We start from the raw sequence: 19,603 nt of genomic DNA, 5'->3' as shown, positions 1-19,603 counted from the left end.
GTGCCTTAATATCAATGTCTCCGCCACAGTTTCTGCCTAAGGCCGGCGGAAACTATATTTGTGTGTGTGTGTGTGTGTGTGTGTGTGTGTGTGTGTGTGTGTGTGTGTGTGTGTGTGTGTGTGTGTGTGTGTGTGTGTGTGTGTGTGTGTGTGTGTGTGTGTGTGTGTGTGTGAATCTGTGAACAGTTCTCTGGCACTGTTCAGCAGGAAACTTTGCGCGCACACTCCCAGCAGGCTAAGGAAGAGCCTCTGCTCTAAATGTTTCAAATTGGCCTCATGGTGGCGCTTCACATTTTTGCCTAGAACTTCTACCTAGTGTACAATCCAATATTTTCCTCAGGATTCCTTGGCTCATGACCCAATTCATTATATAGGCCACGCCACTTTCTGGCTGACAAAAGTTTCTGCCATTAATTCTCCTACAGATTTTGTCCATAACTCACACAAATCTGTACATTTTGCACAGATGTATCTGTCAGATGTTTCTGATTCAATTCCTATTGGCTACGATTGGCCTTCAACATTCTGTTCTGTTGAAGATGAAGTTGTAACATCCTACACAACAATGTTTGGCCCGATTTGCTGTATAGCCTAAACTCTATCATATCATTATGATGTTAATACACTCTTTCAGGTTTGATTATACAAAATGCATGCAAACTAAATTAATTTCTTAATATGAAATGAATGCATAATACGACATGCAACTGTTACCCTAGGCTGCATTACTGCTTACTGCGATGGACAAACCCAGCCTAGTCAGTCGCATGTATAGTCCGCATAGTTACATAAATGGATTTGATCTGATGTATGGCTTTCATTTCTCTGTAGTCAGTTGAGGGCAGGACGTTAAGCTTGTGCTGCTAATACAAATTCAAGCAGAGTTGCTTTGCAAAAAGCATCACATCTGTAAAGAGAATTAAGAGTCACCAAGGGTCAAACAATTTAGCAACATCCGAAGCCATCAAAGGATTTATCAGTCAGGGAGTATTAATCCTGGACTAATGACAATTCTGAAAATCTACCTTGTATTTCTGAAGTGCAGATACAGTGCTTACCAATTGTGATTGGTTTTGTATGACTGTGTAACCATTCCTTAGTTTATTGGGAAAATGTGATCATCTATCATTGTGCCAATGAGTAGATAGCAATCCTGATCTTTTTGTCATCATGCCACAGTCCGGGTATTTTAGTCCAATGAATGAATAAAAGTGTGATTGCATACCAAAGCAAGCTACTGTACCTTGTAGTAGTAGTTTTAGAATAGAAATCTACTTCTGCAATTTGTGTATTGATTCTTTACAACAAAAACAACTACACATATACACCGCCAAAACATTTAAAAAGGTGCATCTTTGTTTGTGAGCTGTCTGTAAGAAGCTGGGCCAGAAAAGGGCTGAATAGCCTCAGCACGATGCCTGCAACTCCCATTGTGTAATTTGTGTTCCTCAATTTGTTTATTAAGAGGTGCCGCAGACTAGATACTAGATACTAGATAAATGAACGCAAGCATCCTCTGCCACTGTGCACGGCATGTTAAGTTAACCATCCAACCCATCTGGAAACTGCAACGTCAGCAAGTTTTCATCTCACGAATCCTTTATTATGTAAGCAAAAACAAAGGGTGGCACAATAGAGGAAGACAGAAAGCTCATGCTTTGTGTTATTTTCACTCATAAACAAACAAATCAACAGATCTCGGTGGCCATTCTGGTTGCCACGGCATGTAGATGCGGCAGCAGCTCAGAGTGTCAGTGTTGTGTGTTGTTTTCCTGACCGGCCGGGCCTACAGCTTGAAGCCCTTCCCTTCCCCTCCCCTGAGCCCAGATGGGAGGCTGTGCCGCGGTTGGCTCTGCCTCAGACTTGCACACTCAGGGAAGGCTGCATACTGCAGGAGAGCTGCTGAACCAAGCACTCACAATGGAATGCTGAGTGAGGGGGAGGGGAGAGAGGGTTGCAGTCAGGGTGGAAGCTGGGACCTGGGATGGTGGGACGGTGGGATGGGGCTGAGAGAGGATCTGTATGGAGCTGTGGTCCGTGGATGAAGAGAGGGATGAATGGATGAGCAAATAAATAATGAGAATGTAGCTGGGGACATTCTTTGACATTCATGCAATAATGTGTTGCTGAACTCGAGTCTAGCTGCCTCAAGTGTGTGTGTGTGTGTGTGTGTGTGTGTGTGTGTGTGTGTGTGTGTGTGTGTGTGTGTGTGTGTGTGTGTGTGTGTGTGTGTGTGTGTGTGTGTGTGTGCGTGCGTGTGTCACTCTCGGAGGGATGTGAGCAGAGAAGATATGGAAAACATGGAGCTTACAGAATTGATATCAGACATTTGCAGTACATAGTTGGAACAGACAGTGAGTGTGCTTTCCCTCTGCTTTTCTAGCACTTTATCAGCTTATTTACGGTCTAGTAAGAACAACATTATGCAAGATGTGTACGATCAATTGACATGCTGATAGATAAGCTGATATTATTCTGCCAAGACAAACTGTTGGCTCACAAAATGTTCTGATGTTTCCGTTATGCTTAACAGGATGGAAGAGCTGAAAATGCAAAGAAACTGTAGCTCTCTGTAGCATTTGGTTCTAAAAGAGTTGTCTGTCTTGCAGAGACTAATGTAGCTGGCCTGTCTGGCTATACTCAACAGCTGGATACAGTAAAATGCTGATTCATACTTCATTGTACGACAAGTATAAATTACAGTGATTTTTAGTGAAGCTGAAATAGTGTATACTATGGTACTACTCTAATCATCTGACTGCCAAACCCCAGAGTGGTTGACTTGATATTGACGCAAATATTCTAATCGACAAACTGTGTCAGAGGCAGTAGTCTGCTAAATGTGTGCAGAATGCACTATAATGCAGGCAAATGACAGAAAGGCTTTTCTATAAAGGCATACCATACTTACCATACGTATCAATTCAGGCTTCGATCTCTGCATCTTTGGACTAGGAATACTGCTCTTTTAATCTATCAAGAGTCATTCATTTACATACATGTATTTACTCAGAATAGAGTATAGAATAGATTCATACCAGATGGACTGCAGGATCACATCTTAATCAGCAGATGTCTTATACATTGGACCCAATGCTTCCTGTAAACATGTCATGGAGGAGAACTGGTTTAGGTCACTGTGATATTTCAGCCCATGCTATGAGTCATGGTGTCCAGCAGGGTGCTGGTGTAACGCAGTCCTGTTCCCTGGTGTTTACTTCCTTGACTCTTAGCAAGGACACAATCTGAATAGCAAGTAACCAGGATCCTACACTATCCTCTCTCTCTCTCTCTCTCTCTCTCTCTCTCTCTCTCTCTCTCTCTCTCTCACTCTCTTTCTCTGTCACTCTCTCTCTCTCTGATCACTCTATCCCTCTCGCTCTTTCCTTTCACAGACATGCTACTCAGCACTGGCAGGCCTATACACTTAAAGATTAATGGGCCTCTCTATTAGTAATAGGGTTTGACTTGATCCTGGACCATTAAAAGGTCCTTCATCCTTCTTTCTTTTTTTACTTCATTCTCACTCAGTTTATTTATTTTACAAAACATCTTGTCACCTACTGACAAGATGTTGTCTTGTCAGTAGGTGAATGCATAGTATACTGGGACATTAAAAGGTGTGTGTGTGTGTGTGTGTGTGTGTGTGTGTGTGTGCGTGTGCGCGTGCGCGTGCGTGCGTGCGTGCGTGCGTGAGTCAGCGTGTGTGTGATTAGGTAGCAGTTTATTCCATGTGCATATACCTCAGTAGGCTGCTGACATGGCAGTTTCCTTCACATTTCTTCATTTATTTCTGAATATCATCCATTTCTTACTTTGGTTGCAAAAAGAGTTACATAATGTGATGAGTAATTAAGCACAATAACCATCCAAAACCAAATGAGGATTTGGGGGGAGTATCATTTCATATTTGATCTAATAATGTGATTATATTAAAAAATGTTCCTCCATCTGGCCAGATTATGAAGAGATCCCATTTAATCATGGGGGCTCAGTGGCAGAGGGGTGATAATCCCAGCGATTGACCTGTCATGCTGGTGATATAGGCATTCTCCATAATGACTACATTTTGATTAACTTGACTTTCTTTTCTTTTACACGTTTAAGGAGATTCCTGCAATCCATAACCTTTTAGTGACTAAAATGTTATTTTAACCAATAGTGGGACTCGGGTTCAGTTATTCCCTGGTAGGACGTGAAAGTTATGGATATATTTCATATTTCATTGCACTAGGTAGGAGTTAGTGGTGTGCTTGCTATGACACGCCCACCTTTGCCATCGACAAATAACACAATCAAGCAGAGTTGTGTTTTGAAAAGCCATTTTGGCTTCTTATTCACCTGCTAAGATATGAGATGGTCAGGTGCAGTATCGCTACTGTAGGTTATGAAAGATTAAAAAAAGTAGTATGAACATAGAAACTATAGGCTACAGTATGAATGAACTACATATGCACCAATGATTTCCAGAATGTATTCCTGTGTTAAATAGAAATTATATTTGAATATATCAAATATGTCGCTGGACTGAACGGGATCTGAAAGTCCGGGTGCATCTGGGAACCCATTTTGGGCGGGAACCCCTTTTGGTGTTATAGCATTATGATATGCTTTAGCTATTGAAAAATAGCAGATCTACAAGCTCATAGCGCGCCACCGAGTGGCGCGCTACGAGCTTGTAGGTCTGCTATTTTTGAAAAATCGAAGAAACTGAAAACTGTCAGGATGTAGAAAACATTTTTAAATGAATCTGATCTCAGGTCAAAATGGGTTAAAGCTTTCGTGGCTTCGGTGGAGGTACTACTTGTGTGGGACACGGACGCTCACAGTACAGCAGGAAAATGCCCAGGATTGCATCTATACACAAGAATGCTACAAATAGCACTTGACGGGTGGACTGTATCAGAAACGTGGCCCTCCACGGAGGCTTTTCCACAGGCCACGGATAAGGGTCAGAGAGAGAAGGATGAGGCTAGCAGGGCACTGTGTCAGGCACCCAGAACAGAACATTGAGTGAACTGACACTGTGTGAGCCAACGCAGGACGCACCTATTGTATCGGTGGGGAAATACATGTAGGCTCACCACCTACGTATAGACCCACTTCACGTAGACCCATGCACTTCAGTGTGACAGTGGAGCTAGCGCAACACTAGTCTGCAGGGCTCCGGACCCTCATGTTGGATAATATTGGGAGTGGAGGGCAGCCATCCTGGATTCCTAAGTTGGTGGCTAGTCCACACTCTCGCATCTCATCGCATAATAGAAACTATGAAGTTTGTATCTTATGTAGAGAGAATAGAAATTGGTGAATAGCTGTATTAGCTGTAGCCAAAACAGTCTCTTTTCTCATAGGCCCGATGTTACACTTTTTTGACGATGGCACCATGGACAATCTACAAACTCACAGCTCATATAGTCATATGACGCATTGTGAACTTTCTGGCAATTCGCCTTTTCCCCTTTTTTGCGGGACGCCAGGTTGTAAATTACTATTCTAATTTGTAATTTTCTTACTCAGCTTGTCCTGATTAGACACCATGCAATCAGAATGATGCATTGTGGTGCTGAGAACAGACTAGACCACCAGACCAGCACTTAAACTCAGTCAGCAGGTTTTAGTTCAGGGAGGGATAAACGAGCCACCTGGTGTAATGATAAGACTGAATCAACATTAGGAGGGAAACTGTCTGCAGGTCACTATACCTGACACCTTATACACAATTCTAGCTGTTATTGCTTGAAATATATTTATTGTGAAACATCTTAATGTAGCTTAAGTGTAACAACACAGGTAGTGCAGCGGCACCTGGCAGCCGTCGAAAAATAGAGTTCTCAACAGGCCCGAAGATTAAGGCCCGGCCTACCTCTGCCCTAACTGGAACCTAACTGGGCTGGCCCGAGGCCCCGTCTGGCCTTACTAATTAGCACACATTTTACACCCTATACCCGGACCGAAAACGTCAATTAAAAAAGAAAAAAAAGTCCATATCGGCATTCCCAGACCTGTCACTTCACCGCGACCTCGCTTCGTCTTACTGGTACTAATTATGGTGAATTAATTTTCATAAAACAATATTTATAAATTGGTGGAGGAAATGGCAACAGCGGCCTCACCTGTCTTTAATGGTTTGTTATCACTGTACTTTGTATTTACATGGCCTGATGGGGGGGGAAAGTAACTGGTTGAAATAATGTGTTTCTTCCACGCACTTCCATGTCCTACTGGGGAAACTCCCCCCTGTCAGGTGAGGAAGAGTAGCGCCCAGGATTACAGCTTAAGCATTTGAAAGAAATGGGTTACAAAAATTGTGGGCTAAAAAAGAAAAGCAATTATCCATAGGCCATGATTTTGTACTTTAATTACCGGTATCTCAATTACTAATATCCTGACAATGACAAGAGTATTCAAACATTTGCTGATAATTTGTTGTAGAGTGGAATTGCATAACCTTGTTTTCCCCTCCAAAACACAGTGGTGGATGAAGCAATCAGATTTTGAACAATAATATACTAGTCCAAATCAAGGTGGTTGCACACTGGACGCATTTTTTCGGAAAACCGATGGAGAAACGCAGCTAAAAATCCGAAAAACGCAGGGACCTTAATAGTCCTGTTCAGAATTGTACTTGAGTAAAACAACAAAGGTATTGGCATCAAGATATACCTGCAGTACCAAAAGTAGTAGTACAAAACCTTTCAAAAATAGCCCTTCTACAAGCTCACAATGCATTGCATTGCAGTGTTATGAGAGCTGTAGATTGGCTATTTGATGTGTATGTCAAGACCAACCAAACTTTTCCAATAATGGTAGTGGAGTAAAAAGTACCATATTTGTCACACATAACTGAGCAACATGATACCAGTTACAACTGAACACTAGTGGTGTGCAAAGATGATGAACACAGCATTTTACAATGTCATATCTCATAGTCATACTCAGAGATCAAATGTATGTATACAGTACAGTATTTGGTCATTACTGTAGGTCTTCTTAACCTTCTGTACAATGTGCATTCAGACTAGTACAGCAGATGTTGATCTGTGTAGCGTTTTTATTCCATCTTCATGGTGTGTAATTCCATCAGTCCATAACATTGTGATCCATTAGGATAAACAGATGTAATGTAGCACGTCCTGGAAAAATATATCTACTAAATATATTAATCTGAACAGACATAGAGCTGTAGGAAGTGCACATTTTACATAATTCACATTCAGTTTCTGTTTGTTTGTGAAGTGGACATAATTGAGACCACCCTGGGAGAGGGCAGTCCAGGGATGGTTCAGGGGTAATTCAAATCATTCCAGTTAATAATCTTGGAAGACAAACAATGTAGAAGTTTCAATATCTTATGTCCACACATGGGGCTGTACGTGTGGAGTCAATGTTGACCTGCTGGATTAACAGCAAATATTGAGCTATGTGCTGGCGTGGTGGTGGCTGTAATGTTAGCCATGCCAAACATACAGCTGTGGTTCAACATTCTCTTGGAGGCTTGCAGAGTGGAACTGACTTTTAGCAAGCACACTGTACACACATTTATGCAGCCAAATAGCCTACTCTACTGTATACCTATGACATTTGTCTTTGGCCCATAAGGCCCCATTTACACTGGCAGCTAACTCTAGCCTGAATCACATCTAGCTGTGCCACATCCAGATTGAAATCAGATTTGTTTAAATAAGTCTAAATGCAGACAGGTCACGGGTCCATTTGGTTCCATTTGTACACTCTCAAAGTTACAGAACCATAAAGGGTCCATTTGGTTCCAAACTATCATTTAGCTGGGGACCCCCTGGAACTCCCTCAAGTACCCCTGGGGGTCTCCCCACTTTGAGAACCACTGGACTAATGAATATGGCATAAACAAGGGCTTTAGAGAAAGTTGAGAGAAGGGAATGTAGACAAACAAGCAGTCACACTGTCACACATGCTCAAAATAGAGACACCAGGGTCAGGAGGAAGAGGTACTTAGGCTCCATTTAGACTGCAGTCACATCCAGTCAAATCTGATTCAAATCTGATTTATTTTTCAAATCTGATCTTTTGGCCAGGCCATTCACACTGCATTTGCAAGTGACCAGATCTGATCTGCGTGTTCAGACTGGCAGCCAAATCCAGCCTGAATCAGATCTGTGGCACATCCAGATTGGATTCTGATTTGTTTAAATAAGTCTATATGCAAACAAGTCACACACAAGTCACATGGAATGTGATTTAGATCAGGTTGTTGCATTCAGACTGAGACAGATTTGAATCAGATTTTGAATGTGGCTCAAGTCACATTGGAAAAAATCTGATTCCATGTGAACGGGTCCATTTGGTTCCATTTGTACACTCTCAGAGTTAAATTAACATTGATTTTACAATATAAATTGGGGTCTCAGAGATAGAAATGCCATTAAATGGGGGTCCGTAGACTAATGCAAAATACATTAAATTCGTTCACGCGTGAGACTCATACTGACTGTATTATATACCAAAGTTTCTGCGAAAATGCATGTCAACAATGCAGTGTTTTGGAAGTACAAGCAATACGACTGAGACACTTGGATTACTGTGAGATTTGTTTGAGAGTTTATAAAGTATAAACTTTTAGCTTTGTTTTGTTTTTGCTTTTTGTGTTTCGTTTCTGTATTGTTTTGTTTGTTCTGGTATTGTTTGTTAAATGTTGTTTTTATATATAAAAATAAATGAGGTTATGTCTGAGCAGAAGTGATCCCAATATATTGTACCTGTAATCTGAACCTAATAAATTGCATTACATTTTTAAAGTATATATAATAAGTATAAACATATTCTCTCACGTGAGTAATGGAAAAAAGTAATTTTGGGGGTGAAGTAGGTCTATTCCTTTAATGTATGAATGGTACACTTAATAACTTCTTAGGTCCCAATGAATGGGTGACCTAAATAGGCAGAAATTTCCCACTGGATTTGACCAAGATATTAAGCTTTAATATCAGAGTGCAGGTGGAGAATACCTTGACCAGTAATGATAGATTCATTACAAATGTGAGATGACTGTGAACAAATATTATATATATTTAGCTTTTTGTGTTTGACGCATTGATGACAAAAGCTGTCAACCACTTCAAACCTGGCATCCCTACTTTGTTATTTCTTGACATTTCTCCTTCTTATTATTACTTTTTGCCATTGCATGCCATTACAGGTGAAAACACAATACAATATAGTATAGAGTATAGAGTATAAGTGATTCATATATAATAGCCTGTACTTTTCAACCACAGCAATTGGTTGAAAATTTGGTATTTGCTAAAATAATTAAGAATTGGAATGAACTTAAATTGAATTTTATTATTGCATTTTGTAAGTAAGAAATAATAAGTGTATGAAAAATGATCAATGTGCCAATTATTGTGTAATAGTGTGTCACTTAATGACAACCAATGCAGGTTATAGTATTTGCGCACACGCACGCACACACACGCACGCACGCACGCACGCACGCACGCACGCACGCACGCACGCACGCACGCACGCACGCACCTGAGGTCTGTCCAAAAACCTAAATTAATTTCTAGTTCAAGGCTTATAAACGCTGACTTGCTGCTGACACTGAATTCCTTTGGTAAAAAAAAAAAGCAAGAAAATAAGATCACATAAATTAACGATCCGTCGGATGACTTCCAGAAATGGCAGAATGAACAAAGACAAATGACCATACCATTGCAACCAGTCCTTAATACTGTTCCTGGTCTGGTTAATCTAGACCAGTGATTCTGAAACCTTTTCATTCATTTCAAGAACTCGATCCACAATTTGATATGCAGAACGTGTGTTCTCCTTGTCTTGCAGGTATTTATGAGCAGACATTTCTTATATAACTGCAGCCAACCAATCCTGGATGTGAAGATTGCCTTTTGTCAGGTGTGTGTTCCGTACAGGTAAAAAAGGTACAGTATACATTCCCTTCCATTCCCCTTCCATTGTTATGTGTTTATGAGGTTGACACTAACGGTTGCCACACTGCCTGTGGCAAGTAAATAAAATGTTCGGGCAAGTGTAGTTTGCATTCTTTCAGGTTGCCCGAACAGGCAAGTACGTTTGAGTGGGGAAGCAGTGGTCTTTAGTTTGAGTGGGGAAGCAGTGGTCTTTAGTTTGAGTGGGGAAGCAGTGGTCTTTAGTTTGAGTGGGGAAGCAGTGGTCTTTAGTTTGAGTGGGGAAGCAGTGGTCTTTAGTTTGAGTGGGGAAGCAGTGGTCTTTAGTTTGAGTGGGGAAGCAGTGGTCTTTAGTTTGAGTGGGGAAGCAGTGGTCTTTAGTTTGCCTAAACACTGTATCTGTCCATAAACACTTGAACGTGACCTTTGGGCAAGTACAGGGAACATGACTTGTATTTACCCGATGGGCAAGTGCCTCTGAGACCTTAGTGTCAACCTCTGTATATGAACAAAAGCAACCTTTATTTATAAAAAGAAAGTGTCACAAAATTATTTAATTGCTCGGTGTGCTTATGGCAAAAAAAGGTTCTTACTTCAGAAAAGAGTATTCAGGATGATGTAACCATATCAGATCGGGACTATACCCATACCCATGCTTGCCCACAAAATGCATGATGGGAATAGACATAAAAAATGCACTGGAATCAATGTGCTTTAAAAGCATGTACATGTTTCCCTTTAAGTTGATCTGTATTTGAATTGTGGACTATAGTGTAATCATACTGTAAAAGGATGTTTATATGAAGGGCGCATTCTATTAAGTCATGTGTGAGAGATGGTGTGCTGTTGGAATTGCATTATACTGCTCTGACTTGAGGTCATTCTAAAGTTATTCCGTTTCAGTTCATCACTGTATTTAACTGCATATTTTGGCAATCACAAATTTGAACTGTGTATGAGAAAATTATGTATGAGAAAAATGTATTTTTCTCATACATAATTCAAATGGTCTTCATATAGATTAACTCAAATGGTTTTGTCTTGGCGATACTGCCTTATGTGAGCTATCGTGCAATTAGACATTAGTCATTTGCTGATTTGTACAGACAGTCCAGGACAATATTCTAATAAAAAGAATGCTATTAGAAGCACTACCTGGTTATTACAGAATAAGTCTAATAAATAAAAGTGTTGCACCTCTGTATGTCCTGTCAATTGTCTTGTTCCCAGGACCATGCCCTCATTTTTACCATTGTTTGCACATAAATATTGTTGTTTGTTTTTTATTGATTATATTGGAGTAACAGGTAATTAAAGCAGCTATAAGTAATACTATATCAACAATTTGAATTACATTTCTTTTTTTTTTGTAGTATTCAGACAGCCTGTCTGAATACTAGTGTCGGTGAGGTCTTTCTGACCCATTTTGAGATTTTGAAGTTGATTATCTTTGCCAGTGAAGCTCTCAGAAGGTTCCCTGACTTCCATGACTTTTCCTAAATATTTCATTCAAATCATCTCTGTTTTTCCCCATCTGAAACATACTTATACCATCTGCCTATTCGTTTTCAGTCAAAATGACCCCTGCCACCCTTCCTCCCCCCATGGGAGAGGATTTCACACCTCCAGTCAGAAATTATAATTACATAGAAATCTGTTTGTACATCTGTTTTGTGCACTGTTATGGCATTACCTCTATATTACTGCACAACGTGATACCATTTTATGCTATTCAATTAAATGTAAACCAGCTACTCCATTGTAGTGTTAAGCTCTATTAATGCGTGCCCTCCATTGTGTTTGCTTCATGCAGGGTTTTGGTAAACAAGTGGATGTGTCGTACATCGCCAAGCATTACAACATGAGTAAAAGCAAAGTGGACAACCAGTTCTACAGTGTGGAAGTGGGAGACTCCACCTTCACAGTACTGAAACGGTACCAGAACCTAAAGCCCATTGGCTCTGGGGCTCAGGGGATCGTCTGGTAAGAATTCAACACTGAATGATTTTTGCTGTCGTTTTGTCCCTCATCATATCATCCTATGATTGTTGTTTATCTCATCATCATGGAGAAAATGTGAGAAATTATCCTCTAGTTAGCTTAATCTTAATCGTGTGGGTGGATGATCCTAACAATTATAGCACTTGGATTCACCAGTGTCACCTGGCTTCCAGATGTGCGGAAACACATACATGCATACATACATGGGTGGGGCATGCATTCCTGACTTGCATCGCTTTCAACTATAGGTGGTAAAAAATCCCAAATAACGGCCCAATATAATCAGAGTACCTCTGTTAGAAATGACTATGATCCCATATCTTGCTGCTTTCCACCTCTCCTCTCTCATCATAACTCCTTCCTCAGCCGCCCCTTCACGTTCTTCTCATGGCCTCATTCCATCTCCTAGTCCCTTCCAAAGTAATTGTATACATTTGCAAAAGAGCTTAGACAAGCTATGACTGCTAATGTGTGGATCAGGTCTGTTTGCGGGACGTCGGCGTGTCGGATGGCAGGGAGAGAGAGAACCAAATCTAATTGAACCTCCTCTGCTCCTCTGCTCTGCCTGATCTCTGGTCGGTGCTGCCCTCGGTTAAACGCAAAGCTGTCATTCTGTGTCATAATATGTGATGCTATTATAGGACGACATGAACTAAATAAACCTCACTGACTGACATAGGCTACATGCATTTAGATGGAAAGAGGCTTCTTAACTACTTAATACGCACTATTATATATAAAGTACATTATTGTACAATGACAATAATGTATTGCAAAAATAACCAACGTACAAACTCACACCGCGTCATGTGTGAACTTGTAGTTTATGTATTTCCATTATTGTTACAGTATGTCCAAAAAAGGGATGTCAGGTGTTGTTAATGGTGGACACTCAGTGGACACTCATGCCAGAAAATGAAAATGAATTAAGGAGTGAGTTAATTTAAGTGCATTTGATTCAGAAAAGTACTTCTTTCTTTCTTACTGCACACACATGAGCACACATACTGTAGATGCAATCCTGCAGTAGCAGACTGCCAGGGGAAACAGGGTCTGATAGGATGTGCTGCTAGACCAATATGTTTTCTTATGCTGTTGTTTTTCAGTTTAAACAAAAGCCGTAGTCCTGACTCACACCTTCGCATCTAGCATACAACATTGATGCATGCTAGATGTATGAAAGGGTTTGTTTACATCTTGCCCCAATGCATTTCCAATGGAAGTCACATGGATTGACACAACATTTGTGTTGTACGGCTTTCGGCTGTGTTTCGACTGCCCCCCACCCCTTCATACAACACAAATGTTTTGTCAAACCATGTGACTCCCATTGGAAATGCATTGTGAGCTTGCATCAGTCAATAAGTCTCATGCATCAGCTATACATCAATCTGTTGTGAAGGTGTGAGTCAGGCCTTAAGCCGCGTTCACACCAAGGAAGCTAGAAGCAGCTTCTTGCTTCGTGGTCCCATGTTATCTCTATGCAGACCTGCAGCTTTTTCGTTTTGAAGCTTGGAATGAACAGCTTTTTTTCCCTAGCTTCGTAGGTGTGAACGTAGCCTTAGAATCCTAAACTACTCATAAAATGTCCTTTGCTGTTAGAGGTGTGAGATACCCTCCAGGGGTTTTCTAAGCTTTCTATCCACCCTCTATTCTTAGTAAAAAAAAAATGGACCTGTGTTACAACAACTGCTTTTGTCCATCTCTATTTTCTACAGTCTATGGTCCATCTCTTTCTACAATCTATGGTCCATCTACACCAAATCTCTGCCAAAAATAGACAATCTACAATATGTGGAAACGCCTATATCTATTCTACGTCTGAGCATAGACATGGTAACGCCCCGCCTGCCTCTCTGATTGACCTACCGATACTGCCAGCCTTTACCAGACTTTCCTCCGAGGTGGATAGCTATATGCTGGATAGTCTGCCGCGAGGTTACTCCGTGGTGGGAAATAAATAAATAATACAAGTATACGAAGAGAGTGACAGCTTGGCACGCGCGACATGTCTATGCTCGGACGTAGAATAGATATACGCTGTGGAAACACAACGCTGGGTTCAACATTCAAATACGTATATGTCCTTAAACCTTTTCAGATTTCAATTATTTTATAGTTTTTAATAATCTGTAATAATAAATAAATAAAAATGTCCCTGACATCTAACTGTCCTCATTGCAGTACAATCTATCAGGCCCTGCCACAAAAAAATAGTTAACATCCAAGGCCCAAGATATGATGCAAAGGTTTAACAATAACATACATAAACATCATTATGCCTCATGTCATGCTTCCCTCATATGTAACGTAAAGCCCAAGAAACGTCCAACAGAAGTACTTGTGTCTTTGAAACTGCCGAGACTTAATCTGCTAAAGTTGACCCCACACAATCAGCACATAATCTGCATGCCTCTGAAGGCTTGGTCAGGACGAGGGGCTTCATGAAGCTGTGTAAGATGGATGGATGCGTTAAGGAGTTCATCTGCTACTCACATCATCTCTCACTAGGCTTGGAGAGCTGGGAGGACTTACCCAAATCCCTATTGGCTCAATGCTTTTCCAGGGTTCTGCTGTTTCCATGGCCACACAGCATCTCATCTCTCCATAGAGAGACAAGGAGCTGCACTGTATACTATACTGTATCCTCCTCTCCCGCACGCACGCACGCAGGCACCCACCCACGCACGCAGGCACCCACCCACGCACGCACCCACCCACGCACCCACCCACGCACGCACGCACCCACCCACGCACGCACGCACCCACGCACACACGCACGCACCTACGCACGCATGCACGCACCCACCCACGCACGCACCCACCCACGCACGCACGCACCCACCCACGCACGCACCCACCCACGCACACACGCACCTACGCACGCACGCATGCACGCACGCATGCATGCGCGCACACACGCACACACACACACACACACACATTACACTCACAGCATAAAAACAGGTTCAAACCTTTACCAGGTTGAATTCGCCAGAAGATTCGGCAGATTTTCCTAGTTATCGATTGTGGAAGGCATCGATCTTCTTCATATCCCGTGTTGTGACTAGCCACATTCCGATCCATACAACAGCACTGACTTCAAATTGCTGCTGTAAAGTCTGATTTCGGTTCTTAGCGTGTACTGTTTGGACTCCCAAATATATTGGAGCGTGGACATGACCTTTGACATGGCCTCAATATCTCAATAGAAACGGGTGCTTTCTCAGAGTGACAAATGTGCCCTGAAAGAGAGCGCAGCATGCAATAATGGGTGTGTGCGGATGCATATCCGAATTGGGGTCCCAGAGATATTGAAATGGTTTTAAACGGGGGTCTCTGGCATATCAAACTGCCAGTCCTTGAACTTGGCCTGGGCCATGGCTCAGTGGTCCAGGCACCTTGGCTGGTAATCCAGTCTGGCAGTGTGCCGCGGGTTCGACTCCCGATCCCGACGGCCCTTACTGCATGTCTTCCCCCCATCTCTCTTCCCATTTCCTGTCAGCCTACTGTCTGTCCCTCCATAAAATATATAAAATAAAGGCGAAAGCCACAAAAAAACATCCAGTCCTTGAACTAAAAAGGAATCACTGCTCTATCTACGCTACTTTAATACTTCCTTTGGAGAGGCAAGTAAATTAGTGTCATGACTCTCCGTGACTTCCTGTTCCATATCTTTGTGAAACAGACTGAAAGGATTCTGTTCTGACACTTTCCTCTAGATGAAAGCAATGAGCACTGAGGGGATTCAGCTGTGAAAATAATAGTGAAGGAAATCGCGACTTTCCTTTGCCGTACATGTACGGCAAGCAATAGCTCAGGATAGGGCAGGTCGATATTATAATGTCTGGTTTGCAATTCATAAGAGGGTGGTAGTATCTCTGTTCTCCCTGAAATTGCAAAGTGTTCCATTTACTCTACCTGTAACATCAGCAATAACCCTGCACGAGTGCACGGCCTGCAGCAAGGCGTTCAAACTAGAGTCACTTATTGTTTCTAGTCCTCTGGCAGCACTTGGGGAATGAGAGAAACAGTTGTTCTCTAATCGCCCGTAGCTAGAAAACATTTTGTACTAAGTTGGTATATCAACAGTAGTATAGTAAAATACAGTATTAAGTATACTGTATTTTACTGTAATTACCCTGCTGTGTACTCTCACACTGGAGTCTAGAAATTGCACTCAATTCTTCAATTCAAAACTTAAATTATTAATATTACATAATTAATACTATTAATTTAATGATCTTTATAGTTACTACTATATTACAGAGTGGGTTTACACATTTATGTCAGGTCATACTACAGTATCTCGAAATTCTTAAAAAGTATTGCTCATTTTATAACAACTAAATTGGGGAGAAAAAGTGGTAAAAGTAAAACGCTAAAAAGAATACATCCATACGTCCATTTGGTTATATTTGTACACTCTCAGAATTTTTAATTTTACTTTGTGGATGAGTTAGCTGCACTTGTGATCATGACATCTTGAAGGTTGTTAACGCAATGACAGACACCGTTATCTCTCTCTCATTGTCATGCTCTCTCTCTCTCTCTCTCTCTCTCTCTCTCTGAATGTCAGAGGGAGACATATTAAGATATATTAAGCTTGACATATATTTCTTTATCCCATCATCGCAATGTTCTTGATCTACTTTATGCATTGGAGTACTAACATTGCAGGTGTCTTTACTCTGTACGGCAGCTAGAGAGTGTAGTTTTTCCACCCTCAGTGTCACATTAAAGGTTCTCTCTCATGCTCCCTGGCTGATTCATTATGTTGTCCTCCTGCCTTCTCTTCTCTTCTCGATGTTGTTGTTGTGTTGCAGTGCAGGCTATGACGCCGTCCTGGACAGAAACGTCGCCATCAAGAAGTTGAGTCGGCCATTCCAGAACCAGACCCATGCCAAGAGGGCGTACCGAGAGTTGGTGCTCATGAAATGTGTCAATCACAAAAATGTAAGTGACTGCGTGGAAGAACGGCGAATGAGTCAATAGATGACCTAAAATAATAGACTTCAGTCTCTACACGGTAAACGCTACACTCAACTAGAGAGGATAATCTCACAACCTTTGTTGCTCAAACGGAGTGGAAACTCACAAAATGTGTGAGTTTAAATTCATAAAACCTATACATCAAATGATAAAAATAGCCATAAGGCCATAATGTATTACGTTGCAATACTGCGTTGTGAGCTTGTAAATCTGCTGCTTCAACTGAACGTTCTAAATCTTTGCTGAATGTCTACCTATTATGACCTGATGAAAAGGCAGAACCAATCATTCATTATTGGGACGGTGATATGATTGGTTTTCAAAGCAGTAGACATAGATTTGTTACTGTAATGTTGTTCTCCAGCCCCTGTTTCACTGGGAAATAATATGTCACGAAATGTTCATGAAAAAGCCATTCGGAGAGTCAGGAGTCAGGACATTTGGGGGTGGGTGCACTTGTTCTGAGAAAAAGATTCTCTTTCATTTGCAGTGTCTGTCTGTCTGTCTGTCTGTCTGTCTGTCTGTCTGTCTGTCTGTCTGTCTGTCTGTGCATTTGTATCCATACTGTACATGTACTGTATGCTGAACCTTTTCCTTCTGTCTTCTTGTCTCCTCTCTTACAGATCATCAGTTTATTAAATGTTTTCACGCAACAGAAATCATTAGAGGAATTCCAGGATGTGTAAGTACAAAAAAACAAACAAACAAACAAGATTAAATCTTTTATTTTTATATTTGATATGTAATCTCATTCTATGAGCTTTGATGTGTTCATAACTCTTGGATTATATTATCATGCAGAGAAATTTGAGTCTGTCTGTCTGTCTGTCTGTCTGTCTGTCTGTCTGTCTGTCTGTCTGTCTGTCTGTCTGTCTGTCTGTCTGTCTGTCTGTCTGTCTGTCTGTCTGTCTGTCTGTCTGTCTGTCTGTCTGTCTGCCTGCCTGCCTGCCTGCCTGTCTGTCTGTCTGTCTGCCCTCTCTACTAGGTACCTAGTGATGGAGCTGATGGATGCTAACCTGTGCCAGGTGATTCAGATGGAGTTAGACCATGAGAGGATGTCCTACCTCCTGTACCAGATGCTCTGTGGAATCAAACATCTGCACGCAGCTGGCATCATTCACAGGGTAGGATATACATATATATAAACACTGGAGGTATTCATTTCTAGTCCATCCATTCCCAACCTGTGGGCCGTGAGGGTGAGGATATTGTAAGTGCGCCCCCAAACAATTGGCAAAACACTAAAATAATAATAATGTAATCTCTCGAGACAGATTATTGAGCTATAAAATTGATACTAATTAGACATTTTGTATAAACAAATGTCTTGTTGTGAATACTGATAATTAGGAACTTAAAGTGTACGGTGTTAGTTCCACTGATACAAGCCGGTAACACAATCAATTGATTGATCATAATTCTTTTTTCAAAAATCAGTGCTATTGAACCCCCTTTATGTCTGTGTGTTGGTTTAAAAAAACATTGAACCAATCAAAAGTCGCAAAACGCGCTTCAGACAAAACCTCTTAACTCCATTGGACCCTCAAACTGTCTGCTAAAGCAGTTACTGTACCTCCACCACCTCTCCCCCTCTCGTTCAAGTAATTGACAATATATAAAGTCACAACACCAACTTTGAGTCAGTATTGCTTCTTCGTTTCCTGAAATGTTTATATTTTTTATTTCCTGAAGAATGAACATTTTGGAGGTAGGTGGACAGCAGAGATATCAAGAAACGTTTGGGAACCGCTGTTCTAGTCCAACTAATGAGCCCTAAATGTGCATTTCAATTTCCTCCCAAGGACCTAAAACCAAGCAATATAGTAGTGAAGTCAGACTGTACCCTGAAAATCTTGGACTTTGGCCTAGCCAGGACCGCCGGCACAAGTTTCATGATGACCCCCTATGTGGTGACCAGATACTACAGAGCCCCAGAAGTCATTTTGGGGATGGGATACAAGGAGAATGGTGAGTGTGGAGTGAGTACTGTACATACTGTTAATATTCATGTCATACTGTGCATATTTGTCACTGTTAAGCAGAAACCTTGTATCTCCATCCATATTTGATGCTTTTAAGATTTTTTCCCTCCGTAAATACCCTATTAACTCATCCGACGCCACAGCACCATCTGGTGGAGGGCTTTCACCACCACTAGTGCATTTTCAATGGCAAGGCTCTTAACTTGAAAGCCCTTTTGGCCGGAAACTGCTGAGTCAGGAAGTACAAATCCGCTATGTCGTAGGTCCCACGATTGTAATCCACCCAAAACATACTTTTTGTAAGCAAAATACTATTGTTTCGATAAATCAGACGCAAACCAAGCTTGTTTTTGGCCAAAAAGAAGAATCCGAGATATTTATGTTTTAAGTAGCTGTGTCCCCATAGAAAGCATAAGCGGTTTTTTTTCCATTTCCGGTTTGAGGCGAACTTGGCGACGGGTGAGTTAATATATTCTCATGCAAAGGGAGCGAAAATATGTGTTGTGATGCCATTTGGGACCTCAGCACTGCCTGCGGGACATGGGAATGTGTGAGAGGCAAACAGAAACATTATATTTGCTGTGATGTAGTTCTGTACCTTCCCCACACTTTAAAATGTGTTTGTGCCCTCCTATAACCAACTATGCTAGATTGTCATGTGAAAGATGAATTCAAAATACATTTGGACTGAACAACTGTTGCAATGACCTGCATCCCTGC

General features: G+C 41.4%; 1 protein-coding gene across 6 annotated transcripts in view; it reads left to right on the top strand.

Annotated features, from left to right (window-relative positions):
• The window catches only part of mapk10 (mitogen-activated protein kinase 10), a gene marked incomplete at its 5' end in the record, with an annotated part of 44,711 nt that overhangs the window by 6,567 nt on the left and 18,541 nt on the right, over window positions 1–19,603 (top strand). For 4 of the 6 annotated variants that reach the window (XM_079524262.1, XM_079524259.1, XM_079524261.1 and 1 more), the window contains 5 exons: window positions 11,770–11,891; window positions 16,736–16,865; window positions 17,525–17,583; window positions 17,887–18,025; window positions 18,704–18,869. In XM_079524262.1, coding sequence (XP_079380388.1) covers window positions 11,770–11,891; window positions 16,736–16,865; window positions 17,525–17,583; window positions 17,887–18,025; window positions 18,704–18,869 — 616 coding nt within the window. Of the gene's footprint in view, window positions 1–9,825; window positions 9,898–11,721; window positions 11,892–16,735; window positions 16,866–17,524; window positions 17,584–17,886; window positions 18,026–18,703; window positions 18,870–19,603 lie in introns of those variants that run through there. The other 2 variants (XM_079524258.1, XM_079524263.1) reach the window with 2 other exon arrangements.

Source organism: Electrona antarctica (genome assembly GCF_951216825.1).
Source record: "Electrona antarctica genome assembly, chromosome: 16".
Taxonomy (NCBI): Eukaryota; Metazoa; Chordata; class Actinopteri; order Myctophiformes; family Myctophidae; genus Electrona; species Electrona antarctica.
Note: the sequence above shows the minus strand (reverse complement) of the source record. Positions and strands in the feature narration are given on the sequence as shown.